This window comes from Danio rerio, chromosome 7 (assembly GCF_052040795.2).
Source record: "Danio rerio strain M-AB ecotype USA chromosome 7, GRCz13ab, whole genome shotgun sequence".
Taxonomy (NCBI): Eukaryota; Metazoa; Chordata; class Actinopteri; order Cypriniformes; family Danionidae; genus Danio; species Danio rerio.
In genome coordinates, this window is record NC_141027.1 from 17,009,135 (window position 1) to 17,032,928 (window position 23,794).

The 23,794-nt window shown below is 33.8% G+C and overlaps 2 protein-coding genes across 18 annotated transcripts in view; one reads left to right on the plus strand and one right to left on the minus strand.

Annotated features, from left to right (window-relative positions):
* The window catches only part of LOC147835938 (uncharacterized), a 939,756-nt gene that overhangs the window by 462,214 nt on the left and 453,748 nt on the right, over positions 1-23,794 (minus strand). The window lies entirely within an intron of this gene.
* The window catches only part of nav2a (neuron navigator 2a), a 400,576-nt gene that overhangs the window by 273,176 nt on the left and 103,606 nt on the right, over positions 1-23,794 (plus strand). For 9 of the 17 annotated variants that reach the window (XR_015495422.1, XM_087260656.1, XM_087260666.1 and 6 more), the window contains 3 exons: positions 321-373; positions 17,623-17,695; positions 20,213-20,420. Coding sequence is in view for 16 of the 17 variants with exons in the window: in XM_087260656.1 (XP_087116782.1) it covers positions 321-373; positions 17,623-17,695; positions 20,213-20,420 (334 nt within the window). In the remaining variant the exon portion in view is untranslated. Of the gene's footprint in view, positions 1-320; positions 374-17,622; positions 17,696-20,212; positions 20,421-21,414; positions 21,469-23,794 lie in introns of all 17 variants that reach the window. The other 8 variants (XM_087260653.1, XM_087260663.1, XM_087260652.1 and 5 more) reach the window with 1 other exon arrangement.

A 23,794-nucleotide genomic window follows, 5' to 3' on the forward strand; every position in this document is an offset into this window, starting at 1 on the left:
AGGAGCTGTCATTGTAGCCATGTGTGCAGTCGTCAGCTGTGGCTGCTGAACGGCCCTGTTTCAGCTGCCGTGGGGTGAGGGGTTTGTGTCCCATCCCTGTCGGGACGCAGGGTGGAGAGTAGACACCCTTAGGAAAGCCCCAGAGCAGTGCATCCCAGCAGGCCCTGCCACACAGTTGCTCAAACTGGATCTAGTTTCCACATTAGGGGTCAAAATCTGTCCGGCAAAGAGACTCACAAAGGACATACTGCACTTGAGGCTTACTACTAAGGACATTTTCTTTTTTGTGGAGAATTAATTTTTTCGTTTCTTTACCACAGCAAATGAGAAGATTGAGGATATTAATGGATGCCCTAAGAGTCGTTCTCAGATGGTAAGGACTTTTAATTATTATTATGGCGGAAATGAAAGTTTTGACTGTATTTCTGAAATATAAGATACAAATTTTTTTTTGTATCATAAGAAACATTTTTACCCTGACTTATATTTTAGAGTAACTTATATAACACAAACAATGCTGATTGAGCAAAGCATGCATATTTAAGCTGGTTTTGTGCTAGTTTTGGTGTTTGCATCCAATTGAATGTACAAATTTTATTTTAAATACATAAAGGCTTTATTAAAGTAGTTGAATCATTTTTCAGCATACTGATATATTTATATAAATATTAAAAAACTGTCATCATTTCTCACTCTGTCATTCTAAATTCTTCCAACTCACTTTCTTCTGATAGACAAAAAACAGAAAATTTTGAAGACTGTTGCAAACTAAACATTTTTGGTTCCCACTATACAGTATATTACAGTGAACATAGATGGGATCCAGTACTATTGGTTTTAAACATTCTTCAAAATAGATTTTATTCTTTATTTGTAATGCAGAATGAAACATATTTCGAAAATTGTTGAAAACCAATAGTTTTCAACATGCTTCCAAATGTCATCTTTTTTAAATTCACTACAAAAGAAAGAAAAGCAGGTCACACTCTGTCACAATTTATTTTGACGGTCCGTTTGTTGAATTTAAGTTACATTGCATCTACATGCCAACTAATTCTCATTAGATTATAAGTAGGGTTGGGGTTGGTGTAAGTTGACATGCACCTACAAAGTTTCTCATAGTCAGTTAAATGTCTGTTGAAGGAGCAGTATCAGCAGATATTAAGCAGACAGTCTACTGCTACTCAAATGGACCATCAAAATTAAGTGTTACTGAAAAGCATGCTATTTAGAACAACACAAGTTCTAATGTTTAGCCCGATTTATATTTTAGAGTAACTTATATAATGCAAACAGTGTTGAGTGACAATGCTAATGCTAAACAATGCTAGTTGAATCATTTTTCGGCATATAAATAAATAAAATAAATAAACAGATATAAATATTTAACAGCTTATTTTGATGCATACTCACTGTAATAAAGCCTATTTTAAAAACAGTGATCAAACTAAATGTTATACAGTATTTTAAATGATAAAACCATCTTGTGGACAAATGGGTAAAAAAAATGTAAATTACATTTAATTTGTATAATGGATAATGTATGCAAAATGTACCTTTGCATAACTTATATATTTAAATACAGAGAATGACTTGGGGTTTAGTAAGTGAGACTCATTCATTCAGTAAGATTTATTTAGTAACCACTCTTATTCAATTGTTCTGATTCACCAAAAGAACAGGCTCATAAGAATCCTTCAATCACAAATCAGACTTTATACATTAGCACCCAAATCACAAGTTCTTAATAGACAAAAGTGCTGTGCAAACATACTAGCATACTCTTTTAATCAGGTGTGACTTGTTTTCTCAAAAATATGGGATATACACTTAACATTAACAAATGTTAAGTGCATGTAGAAATCCTAAATGCATGTAGATTTTAGCTGTGGCTGGTTAGACCGACACTCTGTTAGACACTTTGGCTGGTTGAAAATTATTTTCAAATTGTAGTTTTCTTAAAAGCAGGGTTTGACAATAATAACAGCCCAATATTCGTACAAATGTGATCTAAGAATCGGGAAGCAGCATGACTGACAAAACTAATTGTGTTTGCGCAAGCAAAAGAAAGCAGGTGAAAAGCGAATGAGAGGATGATCACTCGCCTCACAGGTGAAAAATCTGTTTAAACCCCCTTTTCTAGAACATTGAGATGTCTTTAAACCTCTACTGATGCTGCAGAGAAAATTAATTATGAATAAATGGGTTGGGACCACACTGAACCCCCTCTTGTCATGGACTGGATAATCCTGATTAAAGAAACCACAATTATGGAAAGGATTGGACATATTAAAAGGAAAATCCAAGTCATGTCAGAAGCTGTGGGAAATTCCATTGACCTATTGGCACTAATTATAAGTCTACTAGTTACCCTTATCTGTGCACACCGCAATATTGTAATATTGTTTTGAATTAGACCACACTGCTGTTTTGTGCTTTTTAAATTTATTTATTAGTTATATACACATCTGGTGCGATCGGTTCTTTTTGAAACAGACTGTACAAAAAACAATGATCATGCACCCACAGTCCTGCTGCTTTCAAGAGCTCCAGATTTTAAAAAGTGACATATATATGTTTGTAAATTGTTATATATCGCTTTAACTATTTTTTAAACAGAGTATTAATTGGCCTAATGTTAACCCTGTGCGCGATCATCCTTTCAGTATCACACATGGTATTACCTGCTTTTTTATTTTTGCTTACGGTTATTTTTGTTAATATGGCTTAATTATTATTATTTTTTTTTTTACAATAGCATTGCTTTAATAAGAGATTAACTCCCCATTTTTGTGTAATTAACTGGTGACCAGGGACCATTAACTACGACAGATTAGTGTGCATATTTTAGAAAGACATAATCATTTATTTTGGTGTGGATAAATTTGGTAACTCCTTAATATTGAGCCCTGAAAAGCCATGTGAATTAAAAAGAAACAAATTGCAACATGACACTATGAAACCATGACTTATTTGCTCATGCTCATTGAGCAAGCTCATACACAACACACAAACAAGTGAAATGAATGAGGAGGCTTGTGGACAAAGCACAAAACCTAAATCAAGTAATTTAAGCATGTCAAGGTCAAATTTATGCATATAAAATATACTTTCCCAACGACACAATTGTGGTTAGTGAAAATGGCGAGTGGCTAGTAATGTTGGAAATCTACTAGCCACAGTGGCTGGTGATCAAAAAGTTAATGTCAAGCCCTGGATATACAGTATATTATAGACCAGAAATGCCCAAACTAGGGCCCATGGGCTAAAGTTGGCCGATGATAACTTTTGATTTGGTCCGCCATCCCATTTGAGAATGGTTTAGAGCAGGGGTGGCTAACCCTGTTCCTGGAGAGCCGCCTTCCTGCAGATTTCAGTTGCAACCCATATCAAACACACCTGCCTGTAATTGTCACGTGGTGTTCAGGTCCTAATTAATTGGTTCAGGTGTGTTTGATATGGGTAGCAACTGAAATCTGCAGGAAGGCGGCTCTCCAGGAACAGGGTTGGCCACTCCTGATTAAGAGATTGTAATTTCAAATTGAATGTAACCTTTTATTTGTTTATTTTATTCTTAAGCTACAAAAAGCTATCTGAAATTAAATGTTTAAATGTAAAGGCTGTAAATTAATCTGATCTTGTTTAAAATGTACATACGACAGATAGAGGATAATGCTGAGACTTTGGTGGGTGAATCAAGGCAAAGGTAGATTCTGCTTGTCTAGTGTATTCAGCATTGAACTCAACTGTGTGTAAATGTGATTGTTTTAGTTTGATCTTCAGCCCACGGCTCTCAATGATATTTGATTATTGACCCTTCAAACGAAATAGTTTGGGCACCCCTGTTATGGAGCATTTCATTTACATTTACCACTATTGCTTTTTTTGTCCAGGCAAACACTAATACGTTGGATGTTCACAAGCACTTTCTCACAGCATGCTTGGCTTACAGTATGGACTTGCACTTTAATACTGTTATTTTTGCTCCTCTTGCGGTCCCTCTTTATAAACATCTGGTCTAAGGGGGGGTAGTTTGGCAGAAACTTTAAAAAAAAAGTTTCAAAACCATCATTAAATGTATAGGTTTGGAAGAGAGCAAAAGCCAGATTATAGACAGAAAATGTTATTCGAGCCAAGCCAGAGCTAAGCATAACAAACTCTAGAGGTCTGAGTATCGCTGACTGCAGTATCACACATGATCCAGAGGCAGCGGTTGCTTTGGACTTGTCTCAGTTACAAAGGCGGCTGTCAGGCCTGATTGGATGGAACAAAGGAATTCTTTTCAAAGGGTTTTTTTTTTAGGGTAGACTGATCAATGAGGTCTTTTACGTGTGTTTTTTGTTGTTATTAGAGGGTTCGGTTGTAACGGTGGTCTGTTGAGGTATTGCTCTTGTTTTGACAGTGATGAAACCCAGCTGAATCTAGTGTATTTTGGAATGGAGGTTGGTGGGCTGCGGTCGTTGGCCAGTAAGATTTAATGGAAAGACAATGGTGCTGTAGTTGATAAGGATGGAAAGATTCATGGCTCGTATTGTAGTTTTAGTACTTTTACAAAGAAAACTACTTAGCCCTCCTGAATTATCACTATTCCTGAATTATTACTACTTAGCCCCCCGATTTCTGTTTATTTTTTCAACACATTTCTAAACATAATATGTTTAATAACTTATTTGTAATAACTAATTTTTTTATCTTTATCATGATGACAGTATCATATTTTACTAGATATTTTTCAACATACTACACTGTAAAACCCTACAGTCAACTTTATCAAATAAAATGAGTGTAGGTAACTCAAAATTGACTAAAAGTTAATTCTACTCATTTAAAAAGAGTTTTGAACTCAGTGTTAAAGGTAGTGTGTCAAATAAATATCTCATTAATTCAACTTAAATGGAGTGAGTTCACATTACTCATATAGATTAGTTTTTCAATTCAAATGGTTTGTCGCAAACGGTTTCCTCAAACAGTTTGAGTAGACTTAACTTATTGGCTTTTACTGTGCTCAACTTGCTTCATTTACTCAAATGTATTAAGTTCACAGTACTCACTAGAATACATTTTTGAACATAATTGGTTTGTTGCTATAAGTTTAACTAGATTAATTAGGTTACAAATAAGACTTTCTCCAAAAAAAAATTAATAATAATAGATAGATAAATAAATATATATTTATATATATATAGGAAATACTGTGAAAATACCTTGCTCTGTTAATCGTCGTTTTTGGAAATATTTAAAAAAAGGAAAAACAAACCAGGAGTAATAATTAAACTAATAATAGTAACTTCAACTTTATGTAAGTTACACTTTAGGGTTTTTGCAACGAGTATTAGGCTGCATGTCTATCGAACTGTTTTTGTGCTACAAAAACGTGAGCACAGCTGTGAGTGTTTTTGCAGAACAGGGCTCACTCATTATTCGCGGGAGTTATGTTCTAAAAATAACCCGCAATAGGCAAAATCTGCGAAGTAGTCAGCTTTTGTTTTTGATAATTATTATAGATGTTTTAAGGCTGTAAAATCCCTCACTAGTACACACTTTATACACTTTTCTCAAACATGCATTAACATTTTCACACATTTCTCTCTTGTTTAAACACTCTCAAAGTGAAACCTTCGTAGAAAATTAATTCCAGTGTTGTATAATAAAACCAAAGATCAATTTGATCTTCATTTTTTTTATTCCGTAATGGCGCCCTACAGACATGTAACTTCTACTGTTCTTTAGCATGCATTTACTGCATTTCATTGCCTTGTACTTGTACTTGATGTATAATGACAATTATTCAAAAGTTGAATCTAAACTAATGTCCAGAAGTTTAGCATCTTGCTCTGCTATTTGGGTGCTACCACAGGTGCCTTTGATGGCGCAGAACGTTGACATTGTGTGGAAAAAATTTACAAACATATTCAGTACAGGACTTCAGAGTCACATTGCTAACGATAGATTTATGTAAATTTGGCAAGCTAAAGGCATTCTGTACTGTACAGGAGATACGGCACGGAGGCGATTGATTGACAATCGTCTACAGCCACAATGCGCTGTAGAAAAAAGCATGTCAAATTGCACGAAAAAAATCTGCGAAACTGCGAGGCCATGAAAGGTGATTCGTGTTATATCGAGGGACCACTGTACACTGTTTTTTTTCAGTCAGTTGTTATGATACAGAGTATCCTTGCTCTAGTGTTACAAGTTAAAAGTCTTTAGCAGATTGTTGTTTGATACTTGCGTGATTTTCCCGCCCCTTCTCCACTGTGATTGGACGGCTAGCTCAAAAGTGACACTGACAACAGAAAACAAAAAAACCTCAGTAGACACACAGCCTTAAAATTGTTCTCGTATGAATTCTCTGGAATTTTTTGTATGTTTTTAAAAAGTCTCATATACTGTATGCTCACCTATGCTGTGTTAATTTGATACAAAATACAGTAATATTAAAATGTAAAGGACCAGAAATATTATTACAATTCAGAACTAACAGTTTTGCTGAACAATTTCTAAAATGAGCTACACAGTGGCTTGCCTCACAGCAAGAAGGTTGCTGGTTTGAGTCCCAGCTGGGTCAGTTGGCATTTCTGTGTGGAGTTTACATGTTCTCCTTGTGTTGGTGTGGGTTTCCTCTGGGTGCTTCGGTTTCCCCCACAGTTCAAAGACTTGTGCTATAGGTGAATTGAAGAAACTAAATTGGCTGAAGTGTATGAATGTGTGAATGAGTGTGTTTAGATGTTTCCCAGGATAAGTTGGCGGTTATGGTTATAGTCAGCTTTATTTTTGATAATTATTATAGATGTTTTAAGGCTGTAAAATCCCTCACTACACACTTTATACACTTTTTTCAAACATGCATGAACATTTTCACACATTTCTCTCTTGTTTAAACACTCTCAAAGTGAAACCTTCGTAGAAAATTAATTCCAGTGTTATGTAATAAAACCAAAGATCAATTTGATCTTCATTTTTTTATTCCGTAATGGCGCCCTACAGACATGTAACTTCTACTGTTCTTTAGCATGCATTTACTGCATTTCATTGCCTTGTACTTGTAGATGTATAATGACAATTATTCAAAAGGTGACCCCTTATGAATAAAGGGACAAGGGTAAAGGAAAATTATTAAATGCTATAAAATTTTGTTTATTTCTATGATGTCGAAGCAGAATTTTAGTATCATTGTTCCAGTCTTTAGTGTCACACGAACCTTCACAAATCATTTACTTAACTTACTTACCACAAAGTTATTTTTATTTTGTTGTGAAAGGACCTTTTACACCAAATATTAAGTTACTTCTGTCAGGCTTCTTAAATGCTGTTTTCTTACCACCGCAATTATAGTTATATGCTTATTTTGTGTATTTTGCAGTCCCCAACTGTTGCAGACCCATAACTCTACATTAAATAACAATGTTTTACCACAGACTACAGTAATAACATATTGTTTATCTTTAATTACACTGAAAAAAAGTTGACAGAATTGAGTCAGTAACCACTCTGATTTAGGTGTTTTGATTCACAAAAAAGTGTCTGCTCTGATTTTTTTGGAATACAATATGTTAGCCTTAGAATAATTTATATACTAGCATTCAATTTTATTTTATTCTATTCTATTGCTAGCAAACAGATTTCACATTTAGAAGATATGCATTCAAAAATGATTGCGTCACTTGCTCTGGATAACTCATGGGATGTTTATTGCCACATGTTATTTCAAAATGACAAATTACATAGTTACTTGTGATCAAGCTGAAATTTTTTAACTTGCTTGAAAGACTTGATTGAGGTGAATTTTGTGCATTCCACATTATCCATGCTAGCTAGCTGAAATTCGGCTCTATTCACGCATTTGCATTGACTGTGTTCTGAAAACGTGCCCCTATATACATTTCTGGAGAGCGTGAATTATGTAGCCAGATGAAAATATGGCTGCACTTCATCTTTAAAACGAACATTGTATAGGGCGGTATGATGCCGTTTCTTTTCGCGCATACCAGCCTCCGTGTTGATAGCTTTTCGGCTGTTGCCACTTTGCCCAGAAGCTTGCCGCGTACATCAGAGGATTTGAGACACAGAGCACAGTTGACTGTGATGATGGGGTTCGAGTCTGGCAAAGAACACTTCCAGAAGACAGGTAAAACAACAACAACTACAAAAAGCCAAAAAATAAAATAAACAAGTTATTAACATGGTGAGAATGTGTTAAAATCTGAAAGCGTGGTAAAAATCAGTCAGTGAGTCGACAACAGCCTCTGGTAGATTTACACGAGAGGAACAGGTGCAAACCACACTCGCAAGAGAAATTCGAGATGTCAAAAAGCGAACACACCGGCCTACAGCGGATGCGCGAAAACAAAAACTGCAAAAAACGTAGCTCCTGGGACGTATTTGGAGCTCTCCAGAATTGTATACAGGGGTATGTAATCAGAGTGAGCCTGACTATTTGACTATTGACTATTTGCTATGAATCCAGGAATAGTTTCTCTCTCTATTCAGTTTGGATGAGGGTTTTTGAAGACATCACTCAACACTTCAGCTTTTCTTCAGAATTTCGGTCCAATCAAATGCTCACTAGAATCTGAATGGGGAGGGACTGCTTTGTACACCCCATTCTATCTTCCTGTTCCAGAGGAAATGAACACATGGAAAAATGTCTTGTGCCAAATTCACACTGCAAAGCACTAGACATTTCTTCAGTGTTTATCCACATCTATTGATGCATGAAAGCTTAGATTTCTTGATTAATTTCAGAACTAGTTTTCCTTTACTTCGTTTTCACAAAGCAAGTTTTGCTGGTAAGACAGCTTGAGTGTGCTGGCCTTTTGAAATGTATGAAAGGGAGATTCGAGGGTTTGTGGTTTAGTTGAATAGCAGGGGTCTGATTGTCAAGCCACAGGAGCTGAGCTCTTTTTTTACACTATCTCTTCCTCTTTCCACGCTTCCATCAATTAACTCAGTCCCCTCAGCAGCAAATTGCAGTGTAATTTACTACTTTTAGACACACAGCCTTTGTGTTCGCATTTTCTTTGCTCACAGTTTGGATGAATTCTTTCCTTCTGTAACTCAGTCGGTGTTCACTGTATGAGCTTCTCAGCAGGTTTTCTGAATTTATGCATCTCAATGCTGTTTTCCTGTATGTGAGTCACTCTTGGTTTGAATTTCAGCATGTGTGTGTGTTTGTTTGTGTGTGTGTGTGTGTGTGTGTGTGTGTTTGAAAGCAAAGCAAATCTCTGCTGGAAGCAGGTGCAAGCAAAGCCATTATGCAAATATCATCATTGTGTGTTTTTATCAAAAGCTGGAATTGCACAATCGCTCAGTGAATGGGCCTCCAGCAACAGATTATACTGGACCTAAAGCACTCGTGTTGATTAGAATAAAGATGCATTCTGCAGAAAAAAATATCGCTGCTAACGCTAATTGCTGACATGATACTTAACCTCAGCATTCAGATGGTTAAATATGTAAACACATTAAGCTTATAAATGGAGGGCTTTTGGCTTATAGAGTAAACTGAGAAGTAGAATTTGAATAAATTTGTCACAATAGCTTTCAAGGACCAGAATAATGATGCAGCTAATTGTGTGCTCACTTTTTTGCAATGATTTGAGTGCTCTGCTTACAATGTGGTACATGCAGAGGCCAGTAGTGCCTAAAATAAGATGATTAGACATTGATTCAAAGTGAGCGATTGTTCCATATTTTTTTACGTTTCAACACGGAGAGGTCATGTATTGATCTTTTATTGGTCTCACGAAATCCTCTAATGTGATTTTGCATAATCACATTAGAGGATTTTCACATCATTAGATGTGATTTTCTGTTTGTCAAAGCTCAAGCTATCATCTAATAACACACAGTTTTTTTTTACCCAGGGCTTCATAAAAAAACTTTCTTCATAACATTAACTACTAACTATTAACTATTGCTGCTCTGGAAGCGTTTGACTGATCGAACAAAATCATTTCACTCTTACTCTCATTAAAATCTTAAAAGTCCAAGGACAGCTAGTCTTTCAAATTTGTCAAGCATAGAATAAGGGTCTCTAGCCCACTTGAACTTGGTTTTAAAGGCAGGTAGATTTGTATTTATACTTCCATTCCTATCCATGCCAAGTACTGTAATAAATGTGGCCTACTACACTGTATATTAGTTTCCACTAAAGCACTAAATTTGTGTTCATTCGATAGCCGGTTTAGCATCAGACTGTTTTTACACCTGCTGGTCTTGTCTGATGTCGTTTAGAGCATCTCCTCCCAGCAGTGCAGACAAAGCAAAGCAGACTGCTCACAATTTCATGTCAAGGGTTGTTGACACAAGACTGACAAAACACCCAGGAAATCTCAGTGTCGTAACTCCAATTCGCCTCCCTAGTGCTGTGTATTGACACAAATGCTTGCTTCAGTTATAAATTAGGCGCGAGTAAGCAAAGCAGCTAACATTATTTCTTTAAACATTTTTCAACATTCCTTCTCTTGATGGCTTAACTGAACAGTTTCTTGTGAATGCATATCATCTTTATGTTTTACATTTAGGAATTGTTTGTTCTTTGAAACTGAATGTGGCACATATGCATGCATAAAGTGTTTTACTAAATACTTGTCTTTTGTCGTTTTAGTTAAAAGAAAAAAAAATGATTGGCATGGTAATTTAATTTGGTTGTGTGTCAGTCATGACGGGAGGGTTTTTTTGTGTGTGATTTGTGCTCAGGATGTGGAAGAAATCATAACAAACCACATTCTTCTTCAGAGGCGCCTCGGTTTTCTTTTAAACATTTGTTGTTCTTGACTTTTTTCAATGGAGTTGTAAAGTGATGAATGAAAATGCTGAGCAAGATGCATTATTTTTTTTATCATTTACAGAAGTTTGAGTTTACACTCGACCTGCCAGAATTCTATAAGTACTAGAATGGCCATTGCTGTCATTCTGATTGTCCATATAGAGTAAGTCTCTCTCTCTCTCTCTCTCTCTCTCTCTCTCTCTCTCTCTCTCTCTAATGTTTAATTACAAATGGGGTGTAAATCAGTGTATCTGTCATGCTGACTCTGAAAATGTTCTAAATATTTATTTGTAAGTATCAGCAAAAAAAGAAAAAAAATGTTTTTGTTTTTTTTAAGATGTCATGTACTTTTTAATTAGCTAAATTGTTTTTAGCTAAAACGTTTTTTGTAATAAAGAGACCTTAAAAAGTCAAAAGTCTCTCTCTCTCTCTCTCTCTCTCTCTCTCTCTCTCTCTCTCTCTCTCTCTCTCTCTCTCTCTCTCTCAGTTCAGTTCAGTTCAGTTCAGTTCAGTACAATTCAATTCAATATTTGCTTTATTGGCATGACAAATGTTACAAATGTATTGCCAAAGCTTTTATAAAGTTTACATTAAAGACAAAAGAACATGCATGTATAATAAAAAACACAGTAAATAGTAGTAGTAGTAGTAGTAGTAGTAGTGTTACAAAAATTAAATAAAAAAAATAAATAAATAAAATTATATATATATATATATATATATATATATATATATATATATATATATATATATATATATATATAATTAAATAAAAATATAAATAATATCTGTATATATAATTAAATAAAAATAAAAATAATATCTATATATATAATTAAATAAAAATATAAATAATATCTGTATATATAATTAAATAAAAATAAAAATAATATCTATATATATAATTAAATAAAAATATAAATAATATCTGTATATATAATTAAATAAAAATATAAATAATATATGTATATATAATTAAATAAAAATATAAATAATATATGTATATATAATTAAATAAAAATATAAATAATACGTCATATTATTCAATATATCATATTATTACTCGACATATAATATATTATGTAATGTATCATTTTAATTCAATATATCATATTGTTATTTAATATATCATATTGTTATTCAATATATCATATTATTATTCAATTTAACATATTCATACAAATCAATAATAAAAAAATAATAGATCAGAAAAACTGTACTTTTAATAATTAACATTTTAAGGTAAAACAGCAATAAAACAAAAATAATCAGTATATTTACAATGATTCTCTCTCTTTCTCTGTCTCTATTGACAAAACAAAAACATTTTTCGTGTCTTTGTGAAATGTGTTAGGTTGGGTCCATTGTTTAGGTTATTACAAAACTTTTTTGCTAGGTGTTGTGAGACTTTCTCTGTTGAAATGTTCATCCTCGGTTTTAAATATGTAAGGAGTAAGAGATTTTCTTGTCAATCATCTAACTTTATACTAGGATAAGCGAAAATGGCTGTGTATATGAGCAGAAGGAGGAAAATTGAAAATAACATAGAACATAATGTAGTAGTTGTATTTTCAAGTATGGTACAAGCAACAGTCTTAACTGATTTTAATTACTCTGTACAAATGGATGATTTGGACACTTTTGAAAATATTTGGTGCTAAAACTTGGTGCTTTGTGTTGTGTAGATGAGAACAGTGTTGTTTTTACACTTATTTGAAATGTACGGTTTTCTTTGATACAACTTGAAGTTATTTATTTAATATTGTGTCGGTTTTAATGTAATAAAGTTTTTGTAAAATCAAGTTTCTCTCTCTCTTTCTCTCTCTTTCTCTCAGTAACACGCTTACTGTACACACAAGGAGTTGCTTTTTTATTAGGGAGCCAGTAGTGATGAAAAATATAATGACAGAGGAAAAAAGAGACAGATAATGAGAGAGAGGAGTCTCATGAAGCAGGAATGTATCCGGGATATGTTCACATGTGTATGTTTAAGCATGTTTATGTGCTTGAGACAGACAATAGTGTGTGTGTGTGTGTGTGTGTGTGTGTGTGTGTGTGTGTGTGTGTGTGTGTGTGTGTGTGTGTTTGTTAAGCAGGCGTTTCTGTGCTGTCGTGTTAAATAGATTGACTCCTGCAGTCTCTCACAGGTGACATTCAGTGATATGAGAAGCAAACAAAAGCCCTGTGTTCAGGTACGGGTCTCTTGTTTCCTTAAACTTGCTGGATTGATTTTCTGAAGGGATTCTTCTGGAATAGAAAGAGTTAGATGAGAACATAATGGTTTTGTAGTGGTGTATCTGAAAAGGGTTATGTAAAATTTACACCCATAGAGATGTGTATGGTCATTATATGGAAGAATTGACAGTATGATTTTCAAATGTGATTAATGATTTTTCTGTTGTGGAAAGAATGCTGAGTTGTTGTGTTTGTAATGTTTTTATTATGGTTTCAAGACTGTATGTTTATGCCTCACAGCAAAGAAGGTCGCTGGTTCGAGCCTCGGTTGGGTCAGTTTGCATTTCTGTGTGGAGTTTGCATGTTCTCTCCTGTTGGTGTGGCGTGACGTGTTTCCTCTGGCTGCTCCCGTTTCCTCCATAAGTCCAATGACATGCGCTATTGGTGAAATGGGTTGGCTAAATTGTCCATAGTGTATGTGTGTGAATGAGAATGTTTTCAGTGTTGACGTGCGGCTGAAAGGGCATCCTGTGGCTACACCTGATTAATAAAGGGACTAAGCTGAAAAGAAAATGAGTAAATTAATATTTTTAAGTTTTGAATTTTTTAAAGAAATTTTTATTTAAATGTATTTTTTGTTAAATAAAATTGACTTACTTAAACACCATTATGATTTAATTTAATTCAATTTTATTTTATTTTATTTCATTTTATTTTATTTTATTTTATTTTATTTTATTTTATTTTATTTTATTTTATTTTATTTTATTTTATTTTATTTTACTTTATTTTATTTAAAAAAAAATATTATCAGACGTACTGGGAAAATTTCCTTGGTCTATTAAACATCATTTGGGAAATATAAAAAACAAAACAAAGGGGAGCTAATAATTCTGACTTCCAACTATAAGAATTTTTTATTTAAATGTATTTTTATAAAATAAAATTTACTTACTGAAACACCATTATTTTAAAATTTTAATTAACTTTATTTCAATTAATTTGATTATTTTATTATTTTATTTATTTATTTTTATTTATTTTATTATATTGTATTCTTTATGTATTACTTTTTTATATCATTATAAAACCTTTTTGAAATTTATTTGAAATATTATTAATAGATAAAAACTCTTCATTAAAATAAATAGTAATTTTATAAATTAATAAATTAATTGCTGTAACAATATAAGCAATACAATAATCGTTGTTATTATTATAAGCAATAGTAGTAGTAATTTTTTAAACAATATTTTTTATCAAAATTATTTAATATTAAGGACAATTATAAATGTTAAGATTGATGTATTATTTAGATTAACTTAAATATTAGGACTATTAAATCATTTTAATTATTACAAACATAAATCTTCATCATTCATATTTTTCCCCAGTAAATGTAGGTGGCTGTGGAAGCATAAATACAAGTAGTGAGTTTGGTTTTGACGTAGTGCTCTTTATGTCTCTATGATCACTTGTTTGCTTTTATTCCAGTAGGTTCTGATTTCTATTGACCCATTGAGTTTGTAATGCAGCTGTAATGAGTATGTCATTCACAGTGGTGTTTGCTGTCATGCATGACCTTAAGACAACAATCAGTGAATGCAATATTAAATTGTCCCCTTCTCCCATATTTTAATGCATTTATATTGACATTATTCCCTTGCAATTCAATTCACAGTGAGAGAAGGAGGATCAAGATTGATTTCAGTGCCTCTCTGTGAGTTATTTTTATTTAGAAAGGTTATTTTTAGTCCTGGATGTCTGGGATGTGGTTTCCTTCAAAGGGTCAGAAGAATCTAGAGCAGATTCTTTCCTCACATTTCGAGATCTCCCCTTGACCCTTCAGACCAGCAACTGTTGGCTGGCAGCAACTGGGGTTTAGTCAGTGAGTCTGTGGCTGACATTACTGACACTGCTGCTGACTAACCCATGGCAGATGACCAGCTCTTTCATGCATAACATGAGTAATAAATCAGTCCGATGCTCTATTTATTAAACTGTGGTCCCAAAAATTGGTAGAGCACTTGAGCTGCTTTAAGAAAAATAAAATAAATAATAATAATAATAATAATAATTATTATTATTATTATTGTTGTTATTATTGTTGTTTTGTTATTCCACTTCAGCCACTTTTAATATTGTGTAATATTTTGTTGTTGTTGTTATTATTATTATTATTATTATTATTATTATTATTATTATTATCATTATTAATATATAGTTTAAAGTGTCTCAATTGTAATAACTACAACAAAACAACACAATAATAACACTAATACTTCTACTACTACTACTACTAATAATAATAATAATAATAATAATAATAATAATAATAATAATTATTATTATTATTATAAATTATTATTATTGTTTTGTTATTCCACTTCAGCTTTTAAAATTGTGTAATAATTTGTTGCTACTATGATTGTTGTTATTATTTTTTTATTAATATTATTGTTATTATAATTATTATACCTTTTCAAAAGTGTCTCAAGTGTAATACTGTATCTAAATAAGTAATATCATTGTTTATTACTATAATTATTATTATATATTTATTTTTGTAATTTTACACTTAAGCACTTGAGACAGTTTAAAAATGTGCAATAATTATTTTTTATTATTGTTGTTGTTGTTGTCTTTATTATTAATGTTATACATTTGTAAAGTGTCTCAAGTGTAACAGTACCACCACCACCACCACCACCACCAACAACAACATAATAATAATAATAATAATAATAATACAATTATTATTATTATACATTTTTATATGTCTCAAGCGTAATAACTAACAAAATAAATAATAATATTATTGTTATTATTATTATTTGTTTATTTATTTATTTTTATTTGTTATTTTACTCTTCAGCTTTTGAGAAACTTTTAAAAATGTGCAACAAATTGTTGTTGTTGTTGTTATTATTATTATTATTATTATTATTAATATTATTATTATTATTATCAATATTATTATCATCATCATCATCATCATCATCATCATAATCCTCATCATTGTTATTATTATTATATTGTTGTTTTTTATATTGTTGTTGTTGTTACATTGTTATGCACTAAGTGTCTCATGTGACCCAGAATAAATAATAATACTATTGTTTATTATTATTTATTCATTTATTTATTGTTTGTTATTTTACACTTCAGCATTTAATACGCTTTAAAAAATGTGAAATAAATTGTTGTTGTTGATATTATAATTGTCATTATTATTATTAATAACAACAACAATAACAACAACAACAACAACAATAATAATAATAATAATAATATTGTTTTTGCTGTTGTTGTTGGTGTTGTTACATTGTTATACATTTTAAGTGTCTCAAGTCTCCCAGAATAAATATTAATTATATTGTTTATTATTATTGTTTTTACATTGCTTTATCTGCATGTTAAAGCTATAACATGTTAATGTCCTTTAATTATTGCACAATATATCAAACCAGGCGATGCTTTGTTGGATGAAACTTTTTTTTACTGAGTTTAAAATTAATTAAACTTTTTAAACATTTTGTCAATTTAGTTTGAGTAAACTGTACAGATGTCATTCTCTGTTTAAATTTGTCGATCATCTGTTTTATCGTTCATTCATAAGCTGATGATATTTATGATTAATGATAGCTATTAGGACAGATTTGACATGGGCTCACTCTAAAATAAACTTTCAGGATTTAAAAGACCAGAATATTTTGTGAGAACTTTTTATTTATTTTATTTATTTTTTATATTTTTAAAGGACTGTTATGAAGGTGAAGCAGTGGCGCAGTAGTGCTGTCGCCTCACAGCAAGAAAGGTCGCTGGGTCGCTGGTTCGAGCCTCAGCTCAGTTAACGTTTCTGTGTGGCGTTTCTGTGTGGAGTTTGCGGTTTGCAGCTTCTGTGAGATGGTTTGCGGCTGAAAGGGCATCCGCTGCATAAAAACTTGCTGGATAAGTTGGCGGTTAATTCCGCTGTGGCGACCCCAGATTAATAAAGGGACTGAGCCGAATGAATGAACTATTATGAAAAACTATGATAGTGTATTTATGTACAGCTTACTAGTGAGGTGATTATTGCCCATATAGAAATAAAAGAGGATTTTTTTTCATTCAATGGCAATATACAGTATGAATACCATAAAATACATCATTAGCTGCACAAACAGAACACATACAGCCATGATATTATGCATGACATCAACCCTAGTAATGTAAATATAACACATGGTAAACATGCTAAATATAATAAACATATCCTAGTAGCACCCACATGACCTTCACGTGCAGCCTATGACATCACCCTCCCCTCAGCCAATCAGAAATCCTCCAGCACTGAACTGAGTGACTCTGGTATATGGCCGGGTCAGTGTCGTGCCCTCAACAAGGTTTCCTAGCAACAGAGCAAATGTGACGCCCTCAGCGATTGGCAGCAAAGGCTTTGCATACTGCTTTGACTGAGCAGCCAATCTATGCTCTCTGACAGCACTAGAGTACTAGAGAGGGAATGTCCAGTCACGCATTCATTCAGAAATATTGCAGGTGCCAGGCAGTCTTAATAGTGTCTGCATTGCCTCATTAAACACCTGTTTTATTTAGGTGATAGTGACTGATTTCTGGTCATATATCTGTGATTTCTACAGTGCTTATTGGCTTCATTTCTGTCTTTTTCTCTCCAGATTGAGAACATTGATGCCTGTTTGAGCTTTCTAGCAGCCAAAGGTGTGAACATACAGGGACTATCAGCTGAAGGTAAAAACACTTCAAAATATTTTATTAATTTTAGATTCCATTTCGACTGACTCGAGACAGATACTGTGCTAAATACAGGTTTAAATACACTATTTTTGTATTATTGTTAACACTCTAGGTCAGGGGTTCCCAAACTTTTCAGCCCGCGACCCCCAAAATAACAATGCCAGTGACTCGCGACCCCCAATATCCTCTGAGGTGGTTATAAATACAGAAACCTTGCATGCAATGACGCAGACACACCAATTAAATTTGTGTCAGTGCTTTAAATGTGCCAGAAAGTATAACCTGATGTTATAAAATCAAAATGCATCTGACGCTATTGCTGCCTTTAATATAATGTAATTACCCCAGGGGTCGCAATCCAATAGAACTAGTAACTATAAGCTCCTATAGTAACTATATAGTATATAGTAACTATAAACGACTATTTTTATTTTCAGTATAGTTATGGATAAAATATGTTAATTCTTATGGTTTAATAAAAATAAATAGATTTTTGGAAATCACCAGGCGACCCCTCTTCATTGCCCCGCGACCCCTCGGGGGGTCCCGACCCCCACTTTGAGAACCACTGCTCTAGGTTATAATGTGTCAACTATGACATAATGACTACATCTTCTCACCTTTTCTGTACTATAGCAGGGTGTCCTCTGGGTCTTAAACTGTCTTAAATTTAAAAAAATGTATTTAAGGACAGTATGAAAAATCTTAGAAAGTCTTACATTCACTGAAATATGCTGTTTTAGGTCTTAAATGCTTTTAAACAAATTAATGTTACTTTGTCCATGTAAAGCTACCCAATCTGTACAACCAACAAATCTATCTAAAAAAAAAAAAAAAAGGTTTAACATAAGTAAAATGTATTAACTATTTAGTAATACATTTACCGGCCACTTTATTAAGTACACCTTACTAGTACCGGGTTGGACCCCTTTTTACCCTCAGAAATGTCTTAATAATTCTTTGCATATATTCAACAAGGTACTGGAATTATTCCTCAGAGATTTTGTTCCATATTGATATAATAGCATCACGCAGTTGCTGCAGATTTATCGGCTGCACATCCATGATGTGATTCTGCCTTTCCACCACATCCTGAAATTGCTCTAATGGATTGAGATCTGGTGACTGTGGAGGCCATTTGAGTACAGTGAACTCATTGTCATGTTTAAGAAACCAGTCTGAAATGATTCGAGCTTCATGACATGGCATGTTATCCTGCTGAAAGTAGCCTTCAGAAGATGAGTATACTGTGGTCATAAAGGGATGGACATGGTCAGCAACAATACTAAGGTAGCCTGTGGCATTGACACAATGCTCACTTGGTACTAATGGGCTCAAAGTGTGCCAAGAAAATATTCCCCACACTATTACACCACCAACACCAGCCTGAATCGTTGATAAAAGGCAGGATGGATCCAAGCTTTCATGGTGTTGACACTTAATTCTGAGTTTCCTGTTCTTAGCTGACAGGAGTGGCACCTGGTGTGGTTTTCTGCTGCTGTAGTCCATCTGCCTCAAGGTTGGACGTGTTGTGCATTCAGAGATGCACATCTGCATACCACGGTTGTAATGAGTGGTTATTTGAGTTACTGATGCTTTCTATCTGCTCGAACAAGATATGTAGATCAGCAGTTTCTGAAATACTCATACCAGTCTGTCTGGCACCAACAACCATGTCATGTTCAAAGTCACTTAAATCACGTTTCTTCTCCATTCTAATGCTCGGTTTGAACTGCAGCAGATCATATAGACCATGTCTACATGCCTAAATGCATTGAGTTGCTGTCATGTGATTGGCTGATTAGAAATTTGGTAAATGAGCAGTTGGACAGGTGTACCTAATAAAGTGGCCGGTGAGTGTATGTAGGTTTCCTCCGGGTGCTCCAGTTTCCCCCACATTCCAAAGGTATGCGGGTATAGGTGAATTGAATAAACTAAACTGGCCGTATTGTGTGTGTGTGTGAATGAGTGTGTATGGATGTTTCCCAGTACTGGGTTGCAGCTGGAAAGGCATTCGCTGTGTAAAACATATGCTGGATAAGTTGGTGGTTCATTCTGCTGTGGCAACCCCTGATGAATAAAGGGACTAAGGTGAAGGAAATTGAATGAATGAATGAATGAATGAGTGATAGGTGTTTTAAAAAGTGAAACAAGTATTATGTTTTCTTCCGGAAAAGTGTAGTCTTGTTTCCTTTAGTTTGGCTGCAATAAAAACTGTTTTATTAAAAAAAAATTTTTTAACAATATAATTACTCCCCGTTAAGAAATTATTATTATTCATTTTGATGATTGTATACAGAACAAACCAAAGACTTGTTTAAAGACTTGCCTAATTAAACTGAATTAGTTAACCTAATTAACCTAGTTAAGCTTTTAATTGTCCTTTAAGCTGTATTTTGGTGTCTTGCAAAATAACTAGTAAGATATTATGTACTGTAATCATGGCAAAGACAAAATAAATACGTGCAATTATACTCTACTAAACAGTGACCTCTTGTCTGTTCCTCACAGAGATCCGGAATGGGAATCTGAAAGCCATCTTGGGGCTTTTCTTTAGCCTGTCTCGATACAAGCAGCAGCAACAAACGAGCCGACAGACACACACACAGCACACACACTCACACACTCCTCTAATCCAGCAGAGCAGCGCTCCGGCCCAGCTGATCTCCACCCCGCATGGGCCACACTCACACAAAACACAGACAGACATGCAGTCCAGGTAAAACATCACTCTATCAGTCCTGCTTTCTGTTTAGCAAACTGCCAGTCTCTCTATCATTCCAGCTTTCTATCTGACGTTCTGTTATGTATTGTTCTGTTCAACCAATCCATCCGTCAATCATCCATTCAATCACATCTATCTATCTATCTATCTATCTATCTATCTATCTATCTATCTATCTATCTATCTATCTATCTATCTATCTATCTATCTATCTATCTATCTATCTATCTATCTATCTATCTATCTATCTATCTATCTATCTATCTATCTATCTATCTATCTATCTAATCTCATCCATCCATCCATCCATCCATGCATCATTCTCATTCGTTCATCCATCATTCCCATCCGTCCACCTAATTTGATCCATCCATGCATCTATCCAATCCCATCCATCTATCTCATCCATCCATCCCATTTATCCGTCCATGCATCCATTCATTCATTTATTCGATCTTATCCATCCATCAATCCCATGTATTTAATTCAATTCATCTATCCATGCACCTATCACATAAATCCATCCATCCATCCATCTATCTATTAATTCTATCAATCTATCCCATCCATTCAAACACATCCATCCATCCAATCTCATCCAATCTCATCCATTCTATCTATCTATCTATCTATCTATCTATCTATCTATCTATCTATCTATCTATCTATCTATCTATCTATCTATCTATCTATCTATCTATCTATCTATCTATCTATCTATCTATCTATCTATCTATCTATCTATCTATCTATCTAATTCATTCAATCCCATCCATCCACCCATCCATCCATTGTTTTATGGATCTACTTATCCATCTACTGAACATTGTAAACTTTCTCTGTAGTTTAATGGGAATTTATGTGTTCATTGTCTTAGTTTGTGTTGTTGTGTTAGTCATCATCACTGTCAGTGTATGTCCTGCTCTCTCTCATTTTCTTTATCTCTATCTCTCTCTCTTCTCTTGTTTTGCTTCTTCTTCTGATCTAGGGATGGCTCTCAGAGTAAACTCAAGTTTTCCATTGGTCAGAAAAAGTCTTCTAGGTAGCGCTTTCTCTCTCGTGTATTTTCTCCCTACAGTCAACCTGCTTGTCATCACCCTCCTCTTCCTCACTCAATATCTGCATGATGCTCTAACTCTACCTATGTATCTGTGAAACTAACGCAAATATTACAACTGCCTTACAATGTCTTATTTACAAGCATTGACCAGCATTAATATTCAATTATTATATGCATATACACTCACCGGCCACTTTATTAGGTACACTTTACTACTACCGGGTTGAATCCCCTTTTTCCTTCAGAACTGCCGTAATCCTTTGTGGCATAGATTCAAGAAGGTACTGGAAATATTCCTCAGAGATTTTAGTCCATATTGACATGATAGCATCAAGCAGTTGCTGCAGGTGTGTGGGCTGCACATCCATGATATGAATATCCCGTTCCACCACACCTCAAAGGTGCTCTATTGGATTGAGAGCTGGTGACTGTGGACTGAACAGTTGATACAAGGCGGGATGGATCCATGCTTTCATATTGTTGACATCAAATTCTGACCCTACTAGCCGAATGTCGCAGCAGAAATCGAGACTCGTCAGACCAGGCTACGTTTTTCCAATCTTCTATTTGTGTTAGCGAGCTGTTAGACAGGTGTACCTAATAAAGTGGCCGGTGAGTGTATAAGTATATTTTATTATGATGCATTATTATGAATTCTAAAGTACTCATCCTTGCATCATAAACACCTTATTTTACTGTCTCATAAATAACTGTGACTATATTAAACAATATTCATTTGGATCAAACACGTGATTTTTATGCACTTGAACAAGTGTTCTAAAATGTAATATAGCTATTTAACTGTGGCCACAGCTATTTATAAATATAAATGACCATTTTTGCATCTAATAAAGAATTACAAACGACTGTATAATTCATAAATCACAAACTGACCCATTCTGGCGAAGCTTTCTTTGAAAATATTGGTCTAGACAGAATAGGTGGACTCTGTCAGGAGACGTTACCCAAAAACACGTCCCAGCGGAGATGTCTGCTCAGTGAGCTGTGCTAACTTTAAAATAACCCACTCTGTGTGATGCCTGTTGGAGTAGCAGATTAATTATTAACTATGGAGTGTGACAGAAAGCTTGAGGTTGTAATTTTGCTTTGAATGAATGATGCGGTCGTGCCCTCGGTCACCTGCTGCAAATGCATTGCACTCACTTGTGTAATAGGCTTGAAATAACTACTCTAAAAATACTCTCGGCCACCTGATTTAAAATTCCCGTTTTGAAAATTTGCCCAGTCTAATAATCCGCTGTTTATTTATTTATTTTGCGACACGCGGCGCAATGTTGCCACCTATTGTTTGATAAGTGTAACTGCACATAAGTCTTTCTCAGGTCTGAGATGTATTTTAGTTGAAAAAAAACAAAAAACCCTACAAAAAATAAACAGGGTAACCTATTTTACATTTTTATGAGGGAATGTGTGACAGCAATGTGATTACCATAGGTCATGACAGATGTTACTGTATTATACATGACACTGACGTGGCATTTACCTGGACTGATTGTTTAGGGAGATTAGTCTGTCTGTCAATCACCTTTAAAGATTGGAACGATGGAGAAATGCCACATTATAATGACAAATGTCCATCACTTATGTGGATTCCTGGGTATTTATTGAAACATAATGTAATCATAGCATATCATAGCTTTTATCAATTTATTAAGCAATATGTTTCTTATTATTAAATCGAAATTTAGTTAAAGTACCAATTCTCACTATTAACTAGCTTATCATCTGCCTATTATTAAGATATTGTCTGTTGATTAGTGCTTATGGAGTATTGTTCTTATTCTACATCTCTAATACTGCCTAATACCTAAACCCAACTACCTTAATATTAATAAGCAGCTAATTAGTTTTTTAGCTAAAATAATAGTTAATGTTTTTTTTAATAGTGAGAAATGTAACATTAAATAATTTGCTAAAAAAAATTGTTGTTTTTGCAGATTTTTTTTACATTGGTATATGAAAGTTTTTAAAAATAAGGAAATGCTTTTAAAAAGGAAATGTTTCTGTTTGGTAATTTGCTATACTGTAAATGCAGCCCTTAGCTGAACACCCCGCTAACATTTAAAAAAAAACATTTCCTATTTCAGAATGTGAACATTCTGAAGTAACATTCCCATAATGTATGGAGAATCATTATGTAGAATGATTGCTTGTCGCTTGCTTAACATTCATTTCATTACTTGATGGGAAGGTTAGCAAAATATCGTAACATATACAGCAAACATTGTTGTTGTGTAAATGATCTGACAAAATTCATCAGTTTATTGTTTGTTTATTTTAGGGTAGT